The 25,790-nt window shown below is 42.8% G+C and overlaps 1 protein-coding gene across 1 annotated transcript in view; it reads left to right on the top strand.

Annotated features, from left to right (window-relative positions):
* The window catches only part of PLXNA4 (plexin A4), a 1,023,024-nt gene that overhangs the window by 607,811 nt on the left and 389,423 nt on the right, over positions 1-25,790 (top strand). Inside the window, exons 7-9 of the mRNA XM_086918924.1 lie at positions 10,783-10,936; positions 18,524-18,623; positions 21,908-22,022. Coding sequence (XP_086775050.1) covers positions 10,783-10,936; positions 18,524-18,623; positions 21,908-22,022 — 369 coding nt within the window. The remainder of the gene's footprint in view (positions 1-10,782; positions 10,937-18,523; positions 18,624-21,907; positions 22,023-25,790) is intronic.

Consider the following 25,790-nt stretch of genomic DNA (forward strand, 5'->3'; position numbering starts at 1 on the left):
GACAGGATTAATTAAACATTATATGAGCCACAATCTCATTCTTCTCGGGTGGGCCCGCAATAGCTAATTTGTTGGCATATTGGCTAGACAATTATCTCTCTTCTTTTCACATGTGCTCACCTACACATGAGTTTGTTTAGATTTTTTAATGGAGGAAAACAACCCAAATGTGGATTTATTACTTCTGTTGATTGTCATGCTCTGCCTAGTCATTTCAAGTCAATCATTGTTCCATCCATTCAGTTATTAGAGTGATTGAATTTATGTAGACCCCATTGATTGGTTTTTCGCGTGAATTTGAGTCTCTATGCTGATGTTCACCATCAAAGTTTACCCTTAATTCTTGGCTAAATGGATTCATCTCAGCTTTTTCTTTGAAAACACAAAACTTTTGTTTGTTAATATTTTTATTTAGTGATATGTATGTGTTAGTAATGGGGTTTCTGGTTGGCTAGGGTATTAACCTAAGCCAGGCAGAACCTACCACTATAGTCAGGGCAAGTAACTTACACACCAAAGATAACCTGTGCTCACCCCCTGGTAGCTTTGGCACAGAGCAGGCAGGGCTTATCATCAGAGACAACATCAAAACAGTGACACAATGAATACACCGCAAAAGAGACTCCACACAGGTCTGTATAAAATATATCATAAATTATGCATAACCCAAGACCATAACGACATGAATCAGAAGTACTGTGCATATCAGGCAAATACTTTGATGGTCCCTGATATCCTGTTTAAGGCTAACGACATACATCATAAAGTACTTGGCATGTGGGGCACAGAAAACACTTCAGTCATGATTTTTCAGTTGTGGATAAACACATAAATTACTCAGTATGACCAATGATGAAGACATCATGCATTACCTCTAGAAACGCCCACAACCATAAGCTGCTGTGGGCACAGTTCTCTTTGGGAGCCCTAGCACAATGATTTCAGGTAGGCATAGGCTGCCGGAGCACCTGCGAGCCTACAACGAGTGATATGATAATTGCAATGTGTTTCTTCTACAAGAAGACGGGGCCTCACCTCGTACTGTGACACAACAATGCCCCCAAAGATAAATACCAACATGGGGGGTGGGCACACACACTTCGGAGCGCCACGAGGAGACCTCACTGGGTCTCCCCGCATCCCAAAGTGAGAGTCAGCTGCCTGCGACCGCTCGGCGCAGCTGCTGAGATCAACACAGCTTTTTGAAGCACACGCCGCTCCAACGTTGCAGCAAGTCTTGTACCTCTCATTGCCTCTCAGACCAATGTTTAGAAATGCCTGCAAACGAAACCGCTCCAGGTGGGGAAAGGGCTGCTGACTTGGCTGCCGGCCTCCTGGCTCGTCCAGCTCGCAGGATCTGGGCGTTTACAGACCAGGTTGGATGTCTTGGTCTACATGCAACAAAGGCAATGATTTCCAAAGCAGTGAGTGCAAGTGGTGCAGTTGGTTGCCCAGTTGCAGGCCGACATATGCCAGCGGCGATCGGGTGCACAGCTCTGGGTTCCCGATGCTGGTCTAGTGAACACCGCTCTGAGTGCGACACTTGCATTGCGTCCAAGAGTAGCAGTACTCCACACACGTAGGCTTGGCCGAGCAGAGGGTGCTTTAGCACGGGTTCAGAAACGCACTGTGCTCTGATCTTCAAGCTCTCACCATGTGCTAAATCCATCCCAAATGCAGGGTAAATGCAGTGCTCACCACACGCTGAATCTGAAGAAGCTGAAAGCACACACTGTTCTTTAGCCACAAATAGTGTTGGCCTGGAATCCTTTAGAGATTCTTAACTGAGCAGGGTGGGGGCCAGCCAACCTGTCCCTGGAGAGCACTGGGGGTGCACGAAGAGCAAGCAGGCAGGCAACAGGCCAGCACACTAGTTTCCTCAGCATGCTGGTAGTCTCTCTAGCAGTCGAGCAGGTTAGCACAACAAAGCAAAGTAGTCCAAGTGGTGATCTCCCTGGCAGCACTGCAGTCCTCCTATACAGTATATAGAGCCTGCACCATCTTGTACAAGTCCATGTAGGGTCTCAAAACATCGAGTCAGGGCACCTGTACTCCTGCTACAAATGTCTTTGATGTAGAGGTGACTTCCAAGGAAACCGTAGAAGGGCACAACACCCCCTTTCAAATGTCAACGCCAGCCCTGACTCCAGACATCAGTAAGGGATAAGTCAGCCCTGTATGTGAGGGCAGGACACAGCCTATACAATGTAAAGTGTGAATGCCCCTCTTTTTCCAGCCCAGGAGGACTATCAGTATGCAGATGTTACTTCCTGTGTGAAGGCTGTCTGGAAAGTATGCACAAAGTGTAGCTGTCACCCAGGCCCAGATGTGGATTGGACTCAGGCAGCAAAAAACTAATAAGCACAGAGAAATTCCCACTTGCTAAAAGTGGCATTTCTAAAATAGTAATGTAAAACCCAGCTACACATATAAGCAGGATTTATCACCACTATACCAAAAATACTAAACATGGCAATGCTACTCCTTTCAGATCAGGAATTACCACTTAAGTACCTATAAAGTAATTCCCAATGCTAACCTATGGGAGGAGTAGGCCTCACTGTAGAGAATCCAAAAAGGCTATTTGGCACTACCAGGACATGCCACACAATAAAGACACATGTCCTACCTTTTTCTTGACCAGCACCCTGCCCATAGGGCTGCCTACGGCCTACCTTAGGGGTGATCTATATGTAGAAACCGGGGAATTTAAGGCTTGGCTAGTAGTTTTAAATGCCAAGTCAATGTGACAGTAAACTGCACATGCAGGCCCTGCAGTGACAGGCCTGAGACAGGTTTGAAAGGCTATGTCAGTGGGTGGCACAAGTAGTGCTGCAGACCCACTAGTAGCATTTAATTTACAAGCCCTGGGTACCTGAGATTCCACTGCACAAGGAACTTACAAGTAAATGATATATGCCAAACAGGTGTAAACCAATCACACCATGTGTTAGGGGAGAGAGCACACACATATATGCACTGATTAGCAGTGGTCGAGTGCCCAGGATCTTAAAGCCAACAAAATGAAGGTCAGAAAATTAGGAGGAAGAAGCCACAAAGTTTGGGGATAACCCTGCAAAAAGGACCAGGTCCAACTGTATAGTTCTACAGGGCACACTTATGGATATCTCACTTACATTGATACAAAATTTGTCTTGCATTTGGAAAAAAGACATATGACCTGAAATGTGCAGGCCATAACGGGCTGAGTGGTCTATATACATGAAACCCTCAATGTCTTTACTATACTGAAGATCTTATGGTTTTAGATAAAGCTCATGCCTTTCCCGAGTAATTATTTTGAATTTAACCTAGCTAGGGTTTTTTTTTACAATTAGTATTGATCTCTATGAGGCATTTCTCCGCAGAGGTCCGTGCATCCTGTTATTTCAGTATGTTGCGTTGAGCATCTTAGATTTTTTAAATCAGACCCCAGCCCATCCAATTCCTATTCTTATGACACTATTTTGAATTGGAGCTAATACTTCGTCAACGTTATCTGTGATCAATTGTGGGTTAGTTGGATGGGTATATAAAGCACCATCAAGTTCTGATGTGTCTCACGTAGGTCCAGATTGCCTTCTATGTAAATGTTTCATATATAGATCGCCCCAAACTCTGGCATGGATTCAGCCTTCCTGGACATTCTTTGGACACCACTGATCTCGTTGGAGTGCCTGTTCTTTCTGACATAATTAACTCTAGCTAAGACAAGATAGAGTCCAGAATTATTATGATTTCATTACTTCATCTTCTAAGTTCTGTTCTGAGTTGACTACAGAGGAGCCCAAAGAAGAATTTTTAGACGATTCATGAATCGTACGTGTTCTAGAAATGTATATGTCATGTTTTAGTTATCACAGCTTATGGCATTACATAGATTGGGACGTATATGGAAACATGTGATATAGACATATAGATAAGAAACTTCCAAAGTCCTAGCCAGATAGATCCGTTTTGAGTCCTTCTAGCAGTGGACAGATCTATTTATTTCAGTAGATGAGTGGGTAGGGAGTAGAATGGAAAAATGGTCGTAATAGCAAGGCTAGTCTTCGTAGGGTGTCACAATTTCCTCATTGGAGCGATTTTTCTTTCTCTAAACTGCAAAAATTCACCAGTATGTTCAGGATGCCCGAATAGAGCTCGAGACCATTTCGGAGCTCGTTTGCCTAATGGCCTCCGCTCGCTGTTGAATTTGCACCCAGAGGGTGGAGTGCCCTGTTGGCCTGTACGCACAGCTTCAGCCTAATCTGGAAATGGGAACAAAGCCTCCCGGGGCCGCGTCAATTCACAAACCAGAGAAGATTACCAAGGCCCCAGGCCAGTGAAGCCTCGCATCAGAGCAAATCGAGATCACATTAAGGCATCGCTCGAGCGCGGGATTGCGGCGAGGGCATGCTCGTCTCCTAAATGTGCTCATTCTCTCCTCAGGGAAAAGAGGCAAAATGCAACGTTCATTTGCAAAAGCTACAACAACTCAGGCTGTGTTTATCATTGACAAATATTTCACTTCTTCTTCTCCCTTGAGTGTTTTTATTATTGCTCAAAAATGCTGAAGCTAGGCACGCTTCAAGTGGAGAACATGGCCACTGGTTTTTCAACCGGGGCCAATGCAGTCCGTGATTGCCAATCACTGTACTCATTAATGGACAAACTGGGACATCCTGTAACAGATCGGGGTTGGAATTCAAAATGGGCGAATTCATCAAAAACGCTGTGGCCGCAAGGGAAACATGGCAGGAGCATTCTGAATGATTTCCACGACCAGTTAATCTTTTCAGGCACAATTTTGGCTGCTTGAAGAGTGAGATGTCTGCTGACATTGATTATTCATTAGATACGTGGCAAACAATGGTTGAAAATGGATTTTTATCCTTTTTGTTTCCTTATGTGTTTGAGCAGAGAGCCAAAGAAGCCTATGGGGAAACTGCATGAATTTTCAGTAGGCCATTAAATCGGAAAAGCCGGCTTTGCTACAGTCTTCCCATCCTTACACAGTCATGAGTATGCGCTCTAGTTGCTTATAAGCCAGTCAACCTCTATAACGATTACAACAATGCTTATCACTGCTGCAGTCCATAGTTCTTACAAAGAATTCTATGCTGTCATAAGTATGTCCAACTATTTTCATCACAGATGGGCTGTGTTAACAAGTCAATACTGAACTATGCCCACTAGGAATGTGCGTAATCTGCATACTTTCCTTTGTAGAAATGAAACACAATGCAAAATCAATTGCACACGATTACGACTTATTATGTGAGTTGCCAGTTTTAACATATTTAATTTTTTGTGTGTGGGCAAAATGCATACTTGTGCCCACTTTTGGCACAAAAATGTTTTTGGGTCCAACAAAAAGCACAAAATTGCAAGTGACATGAACAACAGCTGCTGGATATCAGTTCAATTATGTTTTCCCATGGTCCCATGATAGGTTTTTACCTGAATGAAGCCCCAATTGCGCAACATGAAGTAATGGCATAATCTCCTCGATTTTGCATACAAACTGCATAGCAAAATCCGAGAAATTAACCATGATTATGCGGGCATAAAGGTAATTTTGCCTGCACCTATCTAGAACCAGTGCATATCCTTATATCCTGGTTGTTCACTATTTGTCCATGATTTCCAGAATCCTCCCAGGATTTTTATAAAACCAATGTCGAAAAGATGTTCTCATTGTTCCGTGTATTACGTTTTTTCTCTAATTATGCAATTCAATTTCATGTAGATAGCATAAAAACTTTGATGCAACTGCCATCTTGGACCAATGTTGGACACCTCTGTGCAATATGTTTTTAGGTTATGTGACCTAGCGTCAACCTAGCTTGCCCAATGAAAAAAAAAAGTTTTCTTTTTAATAAATGCATATATTTATGAGTAGACAAATCTTACTTGCTAAAACATTTAGTCAACTTATTTTGTAATTTTTTTCCATTAATGTGTAAGTAAATCAGACTCAATCTCGATAAAACCACATTTAGAAAAGACAAAGGCTTGGCTAGTTTAAAAGGGCAGGTGGAAGTAGGCTGTGACAAAGAAGATTTGTTCTTAAGCAGGTGCAGAATTTGATCGGGTTTGGTAAACTGTGGGAGAGCAGTAAAGCAAAGAAGCTCAGAGTATGAGAGCATTAAAGGAGACAGAACACAATGGTGATTATGCCTCAGTGGTGGGGATTAGGAGGCAACATGGAGAGCATGAGACGAAAGAGGAAGGAATTGATAGCAGAAGTACACAAGTACGAAAGGATGGGTGGGTTGGAACCCCAAACAGACGTCTCAGAACAGAACTGTTAGCAAGAAGGACGATTGGCAAGAAGGGCACGGCTGGTAAGAGAGACAAAGATTTGAGAAGACAACAGCAATAGTAGGACTATTTGGAAGTGGAGGAATAACATCTACAGAACAGTTCATGGTCTGTTGTGCGGCACCTGATATGTAGCATAACGACTTCATTGGATTCAGCCACAAGAAAGCCTTTAAAATACGATGCACGTGTTTCCTTCTCCTTTTATAGGTTTCAAAGTGATTGTAAATCTCATCGCTGTGAAAGTGAAGGAAAGGGACATTGCACAATCATAGTGCACTTAAACTCATGTAGTGCTGGAGAATGGATGCTTGGAAAGTATCATTCCTAGGCAATCTAAATTATGAATACTAGTAAACACTAAATAAATGTGGCACAATATTGAATATGAGAAACAACAAATGATATCAAAAATTGTACAGTTTTAATAATAAATAAAAAATCCCGAAAGAAACGGGATTGACACAATACATAGTATTATATATCGACAACAAGAATTCAATTTCAATTTAAAAAAGACTTTAAAAAGTTGGCAAAATCTATCAATATCTGTCGTGACGCGCGTTTCGGCGTATTCACGCCTTCTTCAGGAATAGCCACAATATTCTATAATACTTGTATAAAACCCGCAAGATTCTAATTCCAAAGTTTGGAGGACAACTGATTCAACGTTGAGTTATATAGGTTTGAGGATCTATTAGTTCTTGATGACGGTTGCAAAGTGTCTAAGACTCGTAAATGGGCAACCAAACTTTACTTTCTGGACCGAGGACCGATGACCAAACGGGCCAGAAATAGGACGTCTTTAGGTCTCAATTCAATAAGCGTCTCTAGTTCGATACAATCTGTATGGGGTTACAAATTATTCAAAGATGTCCCCACAAAAAACGACGATCAGTGGTTCATCTATGGATAAGCCTGTTTTACACGATAGTAAATGTATCTGATATAATAACTCTGAATATGCGAGTAAATTCCCGCAGGAACCGGATGATCGGCGTTGTAGGATGTTTTTACCGATGCCGATTATGAAACAACTACTCATCCTAAAGGTGAGAAGGAGAGAGCAATTTTCAAGTCATCTTCAAAATATTGGAGAAAACACAACATTATGGAAGCCCACCAACAAAAATGCCCCCAGGTTAAATCTTGCAGAATTTCTGAGGCGTAAATACATAACATTTTGAGGTTTGCACAACAGAATGGGGGAAAAAATGCAGTATTTCTGAGCTTTTCCCGATTCCAAGTTGCAGAATGTAGAATGAGAATGTGATAGTCAGCCCAAGTAAATACTGCAATCCCACCATGTTGGTATGAACTGGGTTCAGTTTGACCTCCCAAAATCCAGTGCATTTCATTATAGGCAGACTTACTTAATAGGAGAAACCAGAATCATGTGGAGGTGAGTGATGAGTGGTCGGTTGTTGGACATTTGAGAGTAGAGTGATTGTTCCCAGTAGCAGCTGGTGTAAGGGGAATGTGTTGGGGCACAGGGAGAGGCAGTGCAAGGGGGCTGAAACAATATTGAAAAAAAACGTACCTGCCGGTCTTCTGCTCGCTGCTCTGCTCCTCGGTCTTCTCCTCCCAGCTTCTACTGCGGCCAATCCCGAGGCTGCTCTCACCATGAGTGCAGTGGCAGGATTGGGCGGAGCTGGCTTTTTTGCGCTCTATCGGAAGCTGGGAACCTGTGCCTGCTGATATTTTCAGCCAGCAGCACAGCTGGGTTGGAGAGATATCAGTGCCCATGATGGTTTGGCTGTCTTAAGATGGCCGGCCAAACCGTCATGCGCACTGATGACATGGCCCACCACTCCTCTTCCCCCTGGTGCAGTGCTCGGGCCCCACCCCCAAGCCTCAGTCACAGGAAAAAAAACAAAATGATCTGCATTAAGATCATTTTATTTTTCGTTTGCCTCTATGGACAGGTGGGCGATGCTACTCCACGTTAGCGGAGGAGCCGCCCCTGAAAGTTCCTGAATGCCCAGGAAAAATGCCATACTGAAGCAGGAAAAGAGGATTAAATGTTGTTATAGGCGGAGAAACAACCCTGCAAAAAAAAGTATAGTGAAAATATTCCCCGAATGCATGTTATGAAAAACCTTTACCAATTAGCATTCACACATGTATTACAATTGTATATTATTACGGTGTGCATCTACATATGTGGTTTATGCCATGACATTTTTTTATACAGATTTATGTTTGACAAAAAGTTATCAGAAATGTGGGTGCAAGGTGTTACATGTGTGCAGTTGTTACAGTAGGTAATTATATGCAAGCCAATGATGTCATCTAAGATGTCATCTGTGATGTCACCAAAGAAACACAGATTTTACACTACTTTGGCTGCTAGCGTCCAAACGTCCATTTCCAATTCAAATTATGTTTCCATAATACAAACTAACTGCAGAAATCACTGCTTTCTCTGCCTCACTGACTGCTTTAAATGTTATACATTCATATTGCTATAACCTGGCTGCTGCCTCAAACTAGCTTCTTAACCGAAAGTCCTTAGCCCGATGATGTGCTTTGCTGTCGTTCTGCCGCACTATTTTATATATTACAAAATTCATACAAAACGGCTTCAGAAAGCCTACTCAAGCCTTCCCACTGTCTTCAATCATCTTGTTAGCCCCCCTGTACCTGTACAATATAAAATAATATATTAAAAAAAAATATTACATAGAAAGTGGAATTGATTTCCCTGTATAAAAAACGCCCTTGATTGCAGTCTGCTATGGCAATTATTTGGAGGGAATTATCTGAAACATTTTCAGAGACTAGGTAAATGGACCTTCTCATAGCAGTGGCGCGGAGTAGAAAGGATGCTTCGGCATAATGGCGGCATCCTTGAGAATTTCAATTTGGTTGTCTCTCCCATTCTTGCTTGAGTGGGCCAATTGAATCCAGAGGCCGCAGACTCTATTATTACTGTGTATTTCTCTAAAAACTTGAACCCGTTCGTATTCAAAGAATGCCATTACTTAGTGACGCTGTATCATACTTTATAGATTCTACCCCGCCTTTTCTCTGGGATTTTGAGTTTTCTTCCTCACTCTGTCTATACTGAGGTGTTGGCAATCAAGCTGTGCTATTGTTGTTGAAGTTGTATAGACAGGGTCATTGGAATTATGCGTAAGGAGAGGGCCAAATTATGTGGCAGGGTTGAGTAAATTATGTGGCAAGAAAAGGCAATTTGTTTGTACTAAGGTGGCACATTTTCTAATAGTAATACCTCATTATTTCATCATTTTTAAACTTGGTAACATTCTCTGGGCATTGGTTGCCCCTCATTCATACCAGGTTAACATCCAAATCTAGCAATAAGCAACAGAAAGGTGACCAGTCCAACTTTTCAAAGGGCCTCCCACTGAGCGGCAACATGGGCCATCACATTTTTAATAACTTTTGAACCGTTTGAGCCAGAAGCTAAACATTTTTGGTGTTAAAATCTGCAGATTATGTGACAGATGATGGGTTATGCGACAAATGGGGAAAATCTATAATTATGCAAAAATCACAGCGGCAGCACATTCGCATAATTCCAATGGGCCTGTGTATAGCTCACTCTCACTGCAAATTCAGACTGGAAACCAAAGTCACCTTCACAAAAATGTTCAAATCAGCCCCATATTACAGCAAGTCAAGACTTAAAATAGTTCAACATGGGTATGGCAGGGTCATGGCAACCCATCCTGATCTGAAAACCGTCCCTCCAGTGAAATTGTTCTTGCTGGTTCTACTGTAAACACGGGCTGTGTGCTTATCGCACCCATTTCCCTTCAGAATCAGTACCATTTTTGAAAATGACAGAAAGTTCTCGTCATGCTTGAGGGTTACTATAAGGAACCTGGGTGTTAGTTTCTTTTTAAAAGCCATAAACAATGATATCTTCCACTGACAAGAAAAGGCACCATTTGAATAATGGTGCATCTCGTGAGGTTTGGTGTAACATTAATAGGGATAGCATGTTTGTTACAGGGCTTAATACCACAGTTTTTACTGTTTCTTAGAGATGTAATTAACAGGTTTTATTATTAGCAGTTTAAATGTTTCTCAAGATATCGGCTACATACCTATAGAAGGTCTAGTTGACTCAGACACTGCTGGTCACCCTAGATGCCAGTGCTTATCTTTCCCAGAGACACCTTATCCGCTAGCCAGGAAGTAAACCGTGTCTCGGTCACTAAAAGGCTATCTTTTGAACAGCATATTTGGTCACTCAGTGCTTCAAAGATGTTGGAAATTCACCTGATTCCCTCTTGCATCATGTAATGAAACGTAATTATAATTATTCTATTTAGAATTTACATAGCATTTTTGCATTTTCTGCATGACAAACCTGGCTCCTTCCTTTGGTAACTGCGTGTATTCTTTGGCTGTTGAGAAACCATGACCCCATTTTTAGGTTCTACTGGTTTAGAAGAATCCGTTCATCTGTGCATTGTTTATGAGAAGGTTATATTCTGTTTGCAGTTGGTGTTGGAAGCTTACAATGTTCCTGAGCTTTCAGCTGGGGTCAGCTGCACTTTTGAAGACTTGTCTGAGATGGACGGAACAGTCGTGGGCAACCAAATCCGATGCATTTCACCGGCTGAGAAGGAAGTACCCCGGATCATCACGGAAAATGGTGAGTGTGAATATAACCTGCAACGTCAAGCAACCTTCTCTTATTGTGTTTAGCAGTAAGATGTAAATTGTAGGATTTCCCGCTCTACTACACAGGCTTTCTTCTGACCCTGTTTAATCTAGTGACAACAGTGCAGAACCTGTCTGAAATATAGAGTATAAAAATGTGACTGCAGCCTATTGCTTCTGATTAGGATTCTCTTTTGCCCTGATCACAGTTTAGGTAATCTCAATCTGACAATTCTGCTCTCAAGCGTTCATAGCAGTCTTTGTCTCTAAAGCAAGCATAAAACACATTTAAGTGCTATTAAATTTTTGGCCAGACAAACTGGACTTATCTGGTCCCTTTTCCAACTCCATCAACTTTAAAGTATTTTCCTCTGGTGAATTATTTCTGCTGGTAACTTTTAAAAGTTTACCTTACATTGCCATTTCTTTCTAATGGAGCGCTCTATAATGATCACTCATAGAACATCAAATAATTCAAGGCAAGGCTCTTCATTTATTAGTCCCAAAAGATTGTCTTTCTTACTGTAGGTGAGGACTGTAGGCTGGAACAAATTTGGATACTCCCATGAGCATACAAAATGTACACCAGCCACCTTTAAACTGTAGTCACAAGATTTGTACTGGAGCAAATCTGAAGTGCCCCAGTGCGTCTTCGAGGCATGCTTGAGCAAGTTGTTTCCATTTCATTGCAAATGATCTTTTTAGAGTTTCTCTTGAAGCACCAGACTTGGTCCCTGGCAATCTCCTTCACCTCAAACTGGAAAATGCCTTTCTACGATTCAGAGGCGGTTTAAAAACCCATTTCCTTATGCCAGCCCATGGTCCTGGCACCAGCCAAGGACCTCAACTGACAATTATTCACCTTATCTTTCGCTCCTCCTCCACATCCTCTCTCCTTTGGTAGAGCTGCTTCAAAGTAACCGTGAAGTGGCACCAGCATGGCGAAGAACCCTAAATAAATAAATGCAAAATAGATAATTTAGGACAAGATTTTATGGATGCCGAAAAACAACGCTGGATTAAAGTGGCGATGCTTCAGGTATTTCTTAAATGCTCCACATAAATTCTCTCTGAATCTGAGTCTTTGTATTATCTGCAAATATCTCCCAGGAGGTGTGTTCTAACCTACAAGCACTAGAATCTCTTGTTGAAACCTGCCTCACATCTCAACTTTCTAAACATGTTTCTTTATTGGCATTTACAACTTGTATTCGCTAGGACCCTATGCTGCCTCTTGAAGCTGTCCAACTGACAAGATGAACCCTGAAAACACCCATTATTTACCGAGCGTGTTCAACACCTCCTCAGAAGTAGCAATCGCTATATAAATGCAATGCAATGTACATTGTGGAATTTTATTATTATCATATACGGATCAATGGAATACACACAGCACCCCATCAGTACAAAACTGTACAAATTAACGAATTGCAAAACAGTAAGGCACTGCTCTAACAAAGGAGATAATGTTACTGATCCAAGGTCACACTCATGGTAAGTGGCATGCTGCAATCAGAACGCAATAACTGAAAACAAAACTCTGCCTCTTTGTCCTTCACTTTTTTGGGGGGTGGTTAGTCTTTTTCATTCTAAAGGGTCCTGCATTCTCCTGGGAGAAACGACAAGCTGAAAACTCTGGATACAAAACAAATGATAAACCCTTTTTAGGGCGCACCTACGAACAGCACCCACACACCACATAACGTGCACATTTGCATACCTACAAATACAAAGGGGCACTTCTACACCTCTTTCAGCCATTGGCTACTGTCATGTAATGGTCTTTGGCACTGGCCGAATGAATGTCCATTAGCGATGCCTAAGGCTTTTTGTGGATGTGAAACTAGTCTACTCATGCATTGGCTTTAATTCCTGTGTATTATTACATTTTTAGGAAGGTCCCCACCGCCTGCACATACACCTCTTTTGATCCTCTGTGGGGCTCTCCTGCCCGACACCATCCCATATTTATTTTTCACATTTATTTTGTGAGGATCACATACACATGTATGCGTTCTACACAACCGCCATCTTGGAATGATTCATAAGATGGCAGCCATGTGCACACATATATGTGCATAGAACATCATAACACATGCGTGCTTATGCATCATGGCTTGTGACTTGCTTGTAAGGATTGTGATGCATGCGCCGAGGAATGACCCAGAGTGCTAAGCAAACAGTGGCAAAGCCAATCGACACCTTCTAAAACAGAGAGCTATTGGATTAGCCAATGTCTGTTACAAAGTTCAGACTTTGTCATATTATTTTACAGCTGATTCATCTGTATTTGATTAGTTGTGCTCATATGTAATGGCATATGATTGATGAACGCTATTCTTGCTGCTTATGTAGGACCTATTTTCAAGTTAGCCTTATAGTTTAATGTTATCTATGTGTATTTGTTTGTGCTGTGTTTCTGAACTGTCTTTTTGGCTTTGTGTGTTGACGAGTCTGTACGGATGTGTGCTCACTACATGTATTTTATCCCTGCAACCAATTAAGTTATTCATGAAAACGCTGTACAATTGTTGTCCTCCTTGGTTTTGGGTCCGTGTAAAAGAAAACAAAAGTAAATGGTACGAATGCAACAATAGTAAAAATGCAAAGTGCAAAAACAAAATTCTGTTCAGATGCGCATCCTGGGATTATAATTGCAGACGGAAGTCCTCTGTGAGTGCATTGGATAATACGCACCGCGTTCTCCGGCTCTCCCGGCGCCTGAAGTGTGTAATGCGGACACGCCACTGAGCACATCTACGGTGTTTGAGTTTATTCATTTTGCTGATGGACAAAATTAGTCAGGTGGTGTGTAAAAATAACACCCAAATCCTCTTGAAGCGTCTAGCGCACACGCCTTTCAGCAGGTACTTATAAACACTGAAACATCTGGAGAGCGGGCCGGTCAGCCCTACGCGGCACGCTTCAACGGTCTTCCTTTAGTGTGGAGATGACAGGGGAAGACAAATGACGCTGGCAGTGCACACGCCCTACACATCCATTACATGATTGCAATTTAAAAATCTGTAAGTGAAACATATTTATTTCCAAGCAGCTGTTCTTGTTCCGCGCGCGAAGGCAGTGAGGTTGTCTGTCTCTAGGAGAAGGCCCCACTCCTCCCGCGCACCTCGGCTTCCGGGTCTCCGTCAAGATGGCTTCCTCGGTCCGTGTTTTCTTTGCGTTCCCCAACCAAGTCGTTAAACAAGACGCTTTTAACAAGGCTGTCAAAACAATCAGCAGAAGAAATGGCGGGCCTTAGCCAAGGTTGACAATGAAATTCATTCTGCTGCAATTTATTTTTGGGACAGATAAATTGTGATGCTCAATTTGACTGGATTGATTAAAGAGCCTCTCGAGCTAGGGTGGAGGGGGTGGGGGGGGGGGGGGGGGACAACAGAGAGCTAGGCGGGGGAACAACAGGGAGTTGGTCGGGTCATGGTCTCACGTTACACCTGGCCTCTCTTCTTATAATGCTAGTGCTGTTTTTCCAGTGATAACGGATCCAATACAAATAGGCGCTTAAATTGTATGTTGTGATAGGTTAGTGGGAGGTGGAGGAAACTGTTAGTTTGGGAAAAGTGGCCAGTTCACGTTGATGATGTCATCAACATGCAGGCATGAAGTAAGGTGGTGTGTGTGTGTGTGTGTGTGTGTGTGTTTATTACGCAAAATACACTGGCATAAAAAAAGCATATTTTATATAGAACTGTGAAATATGAGAAGTATTTAATGGTTTCCTTTGAAATAAGAGTTTAATCATCATAATGACAAGTTCCAAACCACGCTGCAGGGCTCTTTCCTTGTCAGTGCAGGTAGCATTATGTGGAATGGGTATATAAATTATGCAACAAAAAAGGAAATTATGCAGCATGTTCTCTAGCAGTATTTTTCCTCCATTTTACATTGAAGCAAAATTTTTGTGAGGTAAGCAAATTATGTGAAATTGTGTCACTTTTTAGCAAAATATTGTAAAATTCCAATAAGGTTTTGCCCAATTATGCTTTTTTAGCTATATGTTTGCCAGTATCCCACATGACTTCTTTCATGCAAGTTAGCAGTTTGGGTGAGAAACGCTTCACAAGATACCGGCAGGAGAGAGATATGAGTAAAACAAATCTCTTGGGAAGATGTTTTCTGGACGAATGAGTCTCTCATGTGCAAAAATCACACAAAATTACATTAAGCAAAATTTCAAGTGAATTAGGGAATTATGCGTCGCACCACCTTTGACCAGTGTACTTAACATTTCTACTAGATCTAAATTATATAGTAAATGCTGCAGCCACAGAATGACAGAGGGCAACTGGTAGTCACCATTGTCCTTTTTTATCAACAATTTATTGCTGATGGGTAAACCCTCCCTGGCCCAAATCTCCCGGGGAGCAGGCCTCCCGCTGGTCGGCCTCCCCCCGAAAGCCCCATTGTCCTGAAAAGGGGGGGGGGGGAGAGCACAGAACACAGACTAGCTTGTTGGTGCGAAAAAGGCCGCTTTATTGGAAACAGGGGCACCTTACAAACAAAATCCTTTGGCCTGTTCCGTAAAAAACGAATCCACACTAAATATTGTCTTCCTACCTTACCCCCACCCCTCCCCTAAACATGATCCCCCCTGCAACAATTATAACCACAACTTGCCATTCCTAACTTCTGTACACCTACCTAACTATGTAAACTTATTATGTTCCTTCATAACTGTAACCAACATTATTATATCCCGGATGACCTAGGAAAAAGGCCACTCGAAAGTCGTCGCTGCCGGCTTTCGACCCCCCCTTTAGGCATCCTGATGTTTCGGGTACCTGCGCACACCTATCGCCCTGTCCAAAGCCTCCTTCAGCTGCACTGTGTAAAGTTCCATGCCATATCGGGACGAATGCACCCCATCTTCCCTAAAGAAATATACTGCAGCATAATGCAGCTTCGGGTGCTCCATCCTCCCAAACCCCTCCTTGTCGAAAAAAATTCTCATGTCCCTATCGATTTTCCTACGCGCCCTAGCTATAGCCGCCGGCCGCTCGGCCCCTCTCCAAATCCTCTAAGGTATACATTCAGACCATATTATATGGCAACCTGCCCACTGCTGCCGAATCTCCAGCAAATCCCGCTTCATTTGTTTCATCAACGCCAAGCCCTCCCATTGCACCAGATCGTTCTCTTTAAGTGAATGGCTAGAACATCCGGACAAATACCTCCCCGACCACCTTATTTAGTGCCGGAAATAGCTCGTGCCACCTAATGCCCCCTTTTCCCTGCCAATGACAACTGGAAAGCCTAGGATACAATTCTAAATTAAGATTCCTGTTCTTATCCCATTCGGATTGCTCCGCTTGTTTCACAAAAGAATGTCCTAAGATGAGGATGGACAGTCCTGCCGTGTCCGGCCTCGCCACCACACCTGAAAAGACACACATGTAAGACAAGGGAACAGCAAATTAGGCCTCCTCCTCCATCCCGCAACCCCTCAACCTGATGTATGTCTTGTAACAGTCCGATTTCCACAGCCCCAAGCGCATAAGTTCCTCCGTCCCCCACACTTTTCGCGCTGCATCCATCGTGGCTCCTATGCAAAAAGTGTGTCCCAAAAAGTCTGGGGTCCTCACCCATAACGTGCAGGGCATGACGAAGAACCCAAAGCAGCTGTGCTGCAGTCATCTGTCTCCCGTCGACCCGGTGAAAAACCTCCCCTGCCACCGCTCTCGCCCCGGACACCAACATCACCCCCCATACTGCTGAGCACACCGCTCGCTCCATCACTGGTCCCATGACTACCCACTTCCCCACACCCCTTTGGTCGGACTTCGAGCGCCTTAACATGACCGTCACCTCCCTGGACCGCAATTCCACCTCCCCCCATCGCAAACCCTGCTTACTCCTTGGCTCTACTAGCTCCGGCACCCGATATGCCCCGAAATAAATCCAAGACATGATTGTGGGAAACAAAGTGACCTCCTCCCGGTTGTGGCAGATATTCGGCATCAGCCGTATCAAGCCGTCCACAATACCCGCCGCAATGGGACGGCGCTGGAGGGGCTTGGTGCCCCTTTCCCGCACCCATCCTTCCAATAGACGTGCACACCGGCTGTCGTGTCACGACCACCAAAATGGTGGCTTGTGACACGAAATGGCCGGTTATAAACCCTTGTAGCCCAAAACCCGCCCAGCCCAGCCCAGCCCAACCAGCCCAAAAACAGCCCAAATAGCCCAACCGGGTTCCGGCAGCCCCCCCCCCCCCCGGCCCAAACCCCCCGGGGGGACAAGCCTCTTGCTGGTCGCCCCCCCAAGCCCTATTTTGGTTCTAGCTAAAAAAAACGCTACTTTGGAGTCCTGGTTAAGAAGTAATAGGGACCTATGCATTTATCATTCATCACATTTACTGTCCTCACACATTGCACTACCTCTGTTTATATGTTTGTTTTTAACTGTTACGTCAGCGGTCAGCATCTTCAGGAAAAGTGGGTTGAAGATAAGTAAGGTGGGGGTTAAAGCACCTTGCAGTGGAAAGTGCAAAGGAGAACTGTAGTCTATGACCTGCATTCAGAGCGAAGAAGGGTGTGGGTCTTCAGCGCTCTTCTCATACCCCACCTCACCTGTCTACAGACCTCCCATCCTGTCCATTTCTCCTACCCACAGATCTCACACCCTGCCCACAGACAACGCCACCTGTCAAAAGATCTCATAGAGCTCCTGGTAGTTATCTTTGTAGAGCGTTTGGGCCCTGACATCGGCTTATTTGCACTGTATTACTAACTAGAGCTGTATTAACAATACTGCTCATTACATTTAGATTCTGAAACTTAATACACTTTTTGTAGATTTGATAAACCAAACCTCCTGCTAGAAAAACCAGGCCTCCTGCGCAGAGTGTCTCCTGCTCACGGATCACATCTTTGTGGGTATTTACAAAGGACTGGATGTGGTACTACTATACCTCTTTGGGCCCGTATTTGATACCAAATGGGATTTGGTATAAATTGCATTAAATGCACCTGACAATGCAACAATCGATTATGTATTTAATAGGTCGCATGAAAGGGAAACTCATTAAATTAGGTGGAAAGAAATGTATAGTAAAATACTTTCAGCAACTGTTTCTTTTACTAAACCTATGCATGCACAGTATATATTTCAAATTCGTTGGGTTAGCTAAAATAAAAGGGTAAAGTGATATGGCAAAGATCACACAGCGTGTTCAATAATATAGTCAGGACTCAACTTCTGCATAAGTGTCATAAGATCTACAGCACACCTCCTCAACTCCAACGCGCCGTTCAGCCCTTCCTTTGATCCAATTCCATGTGGTGATTAAATGCTCATGCCTCCACTGGACCATTTGCTACCTACTGTTTACAAGACAAAGCGCAATATGTGTCCTCATACTTGTCTTCCATAACATTCGTTTCACAAGGCCCGCATGCGTGCCAGTGAGGTCCCTGGGTTGGCAGTTGTTGCCTGACAGTGTTGTGTGCCTCTGTTGGTTGATGGTGTTGCATGTCTGTGCCCAGTAGGTACTGCTTTGTGTCACAATTCCTCTAATCCACTCATCTTTTTAACTCAAACCTTGACCTCTTTTTCTTTTCAGGCGACCATCACATTGTGCAGTTGCAGCTCAAGTCCAAGGAGACTGGTATGACCTTCGCCAGCACCAGCTTCGTCTTCTACAACTGCAGTGTCCACAACTCGTGAGTTCACTCATACTCCAATTCTGTAGTTGGCCTAATCTCGCTTTTTTGTCTTTGGTCTCATTTGTGTCCCTATAGGTTTTGTCCTGCTACTCATCACTCGCTCATTCACTCCAGTTTCAAAATGCTGCAAGTCACACTTATCTTTGAATTTAAATGTAACAATTCCGCATGTGCGCTCTGACTCCCTCCGGCACATGCTTGCTCTCTCATTGATTCTAATAACTTGTTGATTTACTCCATTTCACTTCCTCACCTGCTTTCTCCTTCCTGCACCCAGTCGATAACTCACGTGCTCCCCATTTACCCACTTACACCCTCACTCACTCCTAGTCAATTCCACTCACTTTTTCTCATTTCCCCAGTATTTTGTGATTCTCAGAGGAATATCCCGGATCAACTGGTAATCCCGTTTAACTCCCCTCGCCAGAGATATCTATTCTCACAGAACTGGAAATCCACAGGCGGATGGGGACTTAACAAATTCTAATCCAGAGCCTTCTTTATACCTAACCTCCATTTAACTCTCTTGGCCCTATCACACACCGTTTCACTGTCTCACCATTCTAAAGCACGTTTTCTCACACTCCTGCTGTCTGTCTGTGCCCCTGTTATTCAGGCTTACTTCTCAGGGGATATTTTTCATGTACTTTCTAAGTTATTCACACATTACTCTCTCCCTCTTGCTTAATCCTTTAACACTTGAAATCGCCACAGTCTGTCACTGCAATGTGACTTCACACTCACTCACCTTTTTGTTTCATCCACCTTAAGTACTTTCTAGAGTCTAATATATATTAAAGTGGTGTGGGTCTGCTAGACAATATCTTACACTAGTGGTTTGAGACTTCTAGGAACAATTGTCATCCATCTGAAGTCTAGCACATCATCAGAACTTGATCACCACATTCATGTGGCTGCGTTTGTCGGCGGCACCGAATAGCTGCTCTTTAGCCTCCAAGCACTCTACCAACAGCCTTAAACAGCCAAGAAGCCTCTCGTTGCAAAGTCCAACGCATATTTTTAGCCACTTGTGATTTGAAGTCACTGTTCATCATTGGGACTGTACACCTGAAAACTTCAATCATTTTGTTTTGTTGGACATGTAAGGTTGGTGAACTACTCAGAGGGTTCAAGGGCTTCTATGCCATATCACTTTATGCCTCAAGGTGCAATTTGCACCTATAAAGACTTTGATTTTGAATTCAACGTTTAACTACATGTACCAGCATGCTGAGCAAAACCGGAACTTAGCTGACAGGCCCACAGGGGGCCGTACTTATCAAGGTGCATGCAATCAATGGCACTACAAGTTGTTCAGTTGTGGCAGAAGTCATCCTCTGATGAAGGTGCCTCTGCGCTCTGAAACACGTAAGGAAATTGCAAATGACGGAGTTGGAACGCCGGCCTTGAAAATAAATACTTTGAAAGCATTCTGCCGTTGGAGGTGTTCTTGCATTAGGGCATCTTATTTTGTTTCGATATATATATATATCGACATAGAGCACAAATCTAGTTAGTTAGCAGCTCAGCCCTGATCATGGTCTGGAGCCCTGAGTTATGATTCAGGATCATTTACAAAGACTAATTGTGAGCACTTAATGTAAATATTGGGTTAAGAGGGCCCTGTGAGAGGAGTAGTGGATGCCAGAGAACACGAGCCCCCTCCATTGCAGTCTCCATGAAGGTCTTCCCTCCTTCAGTCTCCGGATTCCCTTTGGTCGGTATCTGGAGGATCCCGAAAGGCCTTCTATGGCTAGATCTCAGGCTACCAAATTGTCCTCCCTTGCTATTGGGACGCACAGCCCTTGTTCCAAAGCACTCTTCAGCTCCAGGCTCTCAGGAATCGCTTTGTTTGCACGCTGTTTTTATTTTCAGCTGCGCGTGCGGCAAACACAAAGAGCCATGTGGGCACATCGCTTATCCGGCAGGAGGAAAAATAATCTGCCTGACTTAAATATTTATGACCTGCGCTGTTCTGGCTTAACACAATATGATACATTATACATTTTTAATTTGATTTATCAGAGTGAGCGCTTGTTATCAATTTGAATAACAACTATTTGTATGTAGTAAAGCTTTTGGAAGATTGCAGCCGGGTTGCATTTCGCAGGAAGGAGGTGGCCAACCGAAGGAAGGGGGATACTGCGCCTCCCTCTTTCAATTCCCCATGGACTAGTCAACACCTCCGCTTCCACGCGGCTTCCTCCAATCTTCCAACAATAAACTGTAAACACTTAGGATTGATGGAAGATGTCTGTCTGTCCTGTCACCTTGGATCAGAACAATGCAGGTGTATTTCCTTGAAGTCCAGGCTTCCTGCAACATTTGGCCAAAAAAAGATGGTTTAAGTCCTCGTCTTCACTATCATTCATTATTTCTTTTGTTGTGCATTTTCAATTCTATTTGCTAAAGTTAACTCCATAAAGATCATGAATATAAAAATGGTTTTGATGTACCAGGTATTTTTGAACACCTCTCTCTTAATAGTGCTCAGTAACACGCCTGCCATGCCCTTGCGATTCAGTTACGCTTTCCCCTTTTCTCTTTGTTTTCTATATGTTTCAACACTTGTACCGTAACACAATTCTGAAGAATTCCAATGTGACTGAAAATCGTTGAAGCAATTCGCTAGCCATATAGCCACATTTGGGGACCAATGAATACGTGTACACAAATGTGTTAGAATATTGGTTGTGAGTGAAATAGTAATGTGAAGTCACTCATGGCTGATCTTCATTGGTTAGTAGTTTACTGAGTCCTGCACACAGACACTAATTTGTCTTTGCCCAAACTAATCTGATTCCTTTTCAGGACTGATAATTTGCACCTACATTGAGAAGTGATCTCTCAACGATTAGTTGAGTTAATTTATCTCTCAGTGAAATATTAAAGATTCTTCTAGAAAATGTAGTTATGTTTTCCTGTAATTGCACAAACAAGCTTGATTTAGTTAACACTGTACTGATTTCTCAAAGCTAATCTTTATTCAAGTAGAGATGCAGTGGCATGTAACAGGTAAAGCTAATGTATTCATTTTCCAAATACAAGTTTAGTTTAATGAATTTCCCAGGAATCTTATAAATGTACATCTAGTTTAAATTATTCTACATTTATCTTTCGAAGATATGCTTATCTTAATTAATGCTACTACAGCGACTGTCCATAAGGATACCAGGTCTGGCCAATTCTTGAGAGTGAATATCTCGGCTTGCTCGTTTCTGCATGATCTAATGTACCTTTTTGCATGATCTAATGTACCTTTTTGTTTCCTTTTTTTCTAGGTGCTTAACTTGCGTGGAAAGCCCATATCAATGCCATTGGTGCAAATACCGCCATGTGTGCACCCACGACCCACGCACCTGCTCCTTCCAGGAGGGAAGAGTCAAGCTATCTGAGGTAGGATCGGACTCAATGCAAATACTGTATGTAGATTAATGACTAGCCAATGCCTCAGTATACGGTCAGTGTAACAACTTGCATAGTAAATGCTACCAAATGAAGATATACTTGCAGAATGCCATTTTGGAGTCAGCATTGAGTAGGCAAAGGATGTTTCTAAATCCACATGTTTCACAGAGGCTTCATCGTCCTTGAAAACGATATTTAAATAAGATACTGTTCTGAAACACATTGATAAACATATAGTGCTTTTGAACAGACTTGTAAGTAGGGCAGCGGTTCTTTGTAAAGTCAATTCTTTTTCATTTCAGAGAGTATGAGGTGGTTGTCTCATGCACAAAGGCCCAGAGGAAGGGAGCTCACGATCCATGCTCCAGTACTATCCTTAGTGGGAATGTGCAAAACGCTGATGTATGCAGAAACTCGTTAGAGTGCAGCTTTCTATGATTGTGTGAGAAAACCTACAGCTAGATCCTTGATCTTCTTCTGGTGTGTGAACAAGGGCATCAGTCATAAAAGGCATTTGGAGCCATGAATCCAGCCAGCCAGCCAAATGATGTCAAATTAGGTGTTATGTGATCTCAAATGGAGAGGTCTGACAACAGAACTGCCACTGTAGTCCCAATCTTTTAGAGCTCGCTAAGACTCTCTGAGGGGCCCTGTTGCGATAGTCAGATGAGAACTTATCACAGTGCTTTCTGCATCAGGTGAAAGAACTTGACCAGACCATTCAAGAAACAAATGTGACAGTCACATAGGCAGACAATGTAGTTCACCCAAATTCTCCTGAAACAGCGCTGTGGTAGTGTTGCACAGCCATGGCTCTATGAATGCGCAGTGCCTCGGCCATCACCTGACGATGGTGTGGTCAAGGCTACCTTTGGTGCGGAGGCAGACTCTCATTGCACTATTTACATCTAGATTCCTGGGAAATGCCGGATGTACCTATGGCTACTTCCGATCTTTATAACCCCCATCAAAGAATTTGCATCTTTTAACTACCGCTGTGGAAAGTATATCTTATGTACTCCATTGTGGAATTTATATTTTATGAGCACCACAGTGAAATTTATATCTTTTGAGTATCCCTATGGTGGTCTAGTAAACAAACACCCTAAGACTAGTTCAACATGCTGGTGCATTTTTCATAAGAGTAAACGGGTTGGTGGCAAAGCATTTATGCGCATTGCGACTACATCTTTAATGTCAAACTAGACTGTATGCATAAAGCCTTTTGAATCCGGTTTATACACCCAGAGCAATTGGCACAAGGCCACCTAGCAAAGCACCTGAAAAAAAAATATGCCTTTCAACAAGAAAATGTCCACAATACTTCGTCTTTTTTCTTTTTTTAAATCAACTGTCAGTACAACAGATTCCAGACGATCTCAAAGTCCTATTGCAATAGTCTTGCAGTCAGACCTGCTAATCTTTCAACTTAATCCAGTGATCACGGTAATTCAAAACCAATCATCCAGCTTGAGAGCTCAGCCTTCATATTAACCCCGATCCTTCCAATCTGTGAGAGCTGTTTTTATTACAGTGAAAGCTGCCAGATTACTCCGGTTTTATCATTTTCTGTGATCCTTCTGCCACTGCGAACTCTAAGAATAACAGATGGTATTTTTACATTCGAATTAAGTGTGGGCGAAGTACAAAAACGTTGCATATATACCTTCATTTCTAAAACGTTTTCAATTCTGTGATTTTGGAAAAATTGAAAGACTGAAATGAGCTGAAAACAATTAGCTAAAACTAATATTCTTAGAGAAAAATCCTGCAAAGCTTGCTCTGGTTTATGAAATTGTGCACCCCAAAAAGTGTTTGTACTGAACAATTCTCCCACTGTACTTTTTTGTGTCAAAGCTATGCTCCACGGGTGAAGTTGCGTAGAGCATACAAAATTTGCAACTTTGTAAACCAAAAAAGTTGAGTTTTTGCACAAATTTACCAACGGAGTTCAAATTTAATATACCCTTGATCACACTCTAATGTTAATTAAATTGCATCTCATTAATTTGCCACACCGGTTTGGACTTCAAGTGACTCCCTCTGAAGCACTGTCAGCAGATGTTAAACCTTATCGATTGTTAATAGGAGATGAATTGAGAACATTGTCATCTACGGTCAGAGCGTGAAATGGAAACTAGCTACTGAATTTCACTAAATCTAAGAAATGTTTGGGTATAATAGTGATTATATGCATGATTAATATGTAAATATGAAACACTGCATTAGGTAAATGAAGGAAGAGCTGATATGTGCAATTCATGTCGCAAAGTTAGATGAGTTGCTAGGTATCCTACTCTAATCAGAGGTCTAAATATTAAAGTTGCTACACATGTGAAGTAATGATTAATCATATATTGATATTAAATGAGTGTATTGATGATTCTTGCTCCATAGTAGATGTTGCTCAGAATAACCCATAGTGTCCTTGTGGAATAAGGTATTGATGTTCCTTACATCACAGCAGAAGTTTGCAACAATGAGCAGCACCGTTCTTTTGCACTAAGGTGGTGATGGTTCTAACATCACAGCAGAGGATGGCGACTATGATCCACAGTGTCCTTGTGCCTTAGGGTACCGATGTTTCTTGACCCACAGCAGTTGTTGGACACAATGATCAAGTGTCTTTATGCACTAGGTTACTGATGTTTTTTTGTATCAGAGCAGAGGCTATGCTCAATGAGCCACAGTGTCCTTGTACAATAGGGTAGTGACGTTTCTTACATCACAGCATACCTTGGATACAGTGATTCACAGTGTGTTTGTACATTAGGGTAATGTTCTTGCTTCACAACAGAAGCTGGGCACAATGATGTACAGGGTCTTTGTACACTAGGTTAGAGGTGGTCTTTGCACCATAGCAGGCATAGAGGATGTGGTCTAATGGCTAGAGCAGTTGACCTCAAAGCTGGGGAACCGGGTTAGAGTCTCGGCCGGACGCTCAACATCCTGTGATTCTGGGCAAATTACTTAATCTCCCGTTGCCTAACAAAATGAATGTGCCCACCTGTAAAGCAACTGGCACTCATGTAAAGCACTCTGATACCTTTGAGTTGAGTTCGCTTTATAAAGCCCCCCGCCCCCTCCCAATGTATAGGGTCTAGTCTCCCACTCTATTAGTGGTTCCTGAATCACAGCACTGTATGAGTTCAGAGATTCTGTTGTTTTAAGATTCTCAGCACGTTGATACACCTGAATCTGTCTCCTTTGAATTTCCCTGTGAAACAAGCCAGAAAAGGAGATCATTATGTAATAAAAACATAATCAGCTTAGTTGCTTCTGAATACAATGCTATTTACTTCCCTGCCTGTTCTTCTCACTCCCACCTGGTTGTCTGCTGAAGCTTTGACTCCATTCGAGGAGATGCTTTCCGGGAAGCAGCCGTTGTCCGACTGCAAATCTGAAACTTCATATTTCCATTAAGAAAGTCAACATGAGGTTTTTCAGTCAGAATTCCATTAATCCTAATTCTTCTGATCAGTGGAATAGCAAATGTTTTCCCATGTGTACAGATTTGTGACAGCAGAGGGCAGATTTAACCATAAAGTGTAGTGACGATGGCTTTGATGATTTCCGGTACTAGTCACTGTCCAGTGTCGGCCGCCACAAAATAAAAGTGGTGGATGGGCCATGTACAACGGTGGGAAAATAATCTTGCGGCTATAAAGGTCATTGCATGACAGAATATTAACTCCTGCAGTCTTTGTTTATGGGTCCTTGTTCTTCTACCTCCCCTCCAACCTCCCCCGGAATGAT

This window comes from Lissotriton vulgaris, chromosome 1_1 (assembly GCF_964263255.1).
Source record: "Lissotriton vulgaris chromosome 1_1, aLisVul1.2, whole genome shotgun sequence".
Lineage (NCBI taxonomy): Eukaryota > Metazoa > Chordata > Amphibia > Caudata > Salamandridae > Lissotriton > Lissotriton vulgaris.